The 569-nt window shown below is 44.5% G+C and overlaps 1 protein-coding gene across 1 annotated transcript; it reads right to left on the reverse strand.

The window, feature by feature from the left end:
* Window positions 1–256: 256 nt before the first annotated feature.
* SARC_18215 (hypothetical protein) lies at window positions 257–463 on the reverse strand (the record flags this gene model as incomplete). The annotated part of the gene is made up of 1 exon (XM_014287703.1): window positions 257–463. A coding segment is annotated over one exon (207 nt), but the record flags the coding sequence as incomplete, so codon positions are not given.
* Window positions 464–569: the final 106 nt, after the last annotated feature.

A 569-nucleotide genomic window follows, 5' to 3' on the forward strand; every position in this document is an offset into this window, starting at 1 on the left:
CTGTACTAGAGGGATGTATAAATCACAGGTCTGACCCACACAAAAACCGGAGAGAGAAGTGTGAGAGTGTACCTCCTGGACAATGACAGGAGCAAAGGATGGCTGGATACTGATTTTGACACGAGACATGGCATATAATCCAACCACATATACAGAGACGCATGCACACGCACACGCGCAGGTGGGATACCCACCTGATATATATCCCAGTCTGTCTCACACTACCACCACAACTGCACACGAACATAGTACATACTTGGTAGTAGGTGTTATTCTCCCCATTCTCGTCCAATCCATTGTCACAGGGCGCACATCCAGCTGATCTGAGGTGGTTGTTGTGGCCGCTGTAATCGTAGGCCATCGCTCCGTCTGGTTCGTCGAATGTCCAGTAGCCCACCAGATTCTCTACACCGTCCTTAAGCTTATTCTCTCCCGCAGTCACATTCAACAGCGACGTGTGCATGTCCGCCTTTATCTCTTCCTGTCAATAAAAAATATACTCAATAAACGTCAATTATATATATACGTATATATATATATATATACATACATAGATATATAATATATTC

The sequence above is a fragment of the Sphaeroforma arctica genome (genome assembly GCF_001186125.1).
Source record: "Sphaeroforma arctica JP610 unplaced genomic scaffold supercont1.14600, whole genome shotgun sequence".
NCBI classification, from domain to species: domain Eukaryota; class Ichthyosporea; order Ichthyophonida; genus Sphaeroforma; species Sphaeroforma arctica.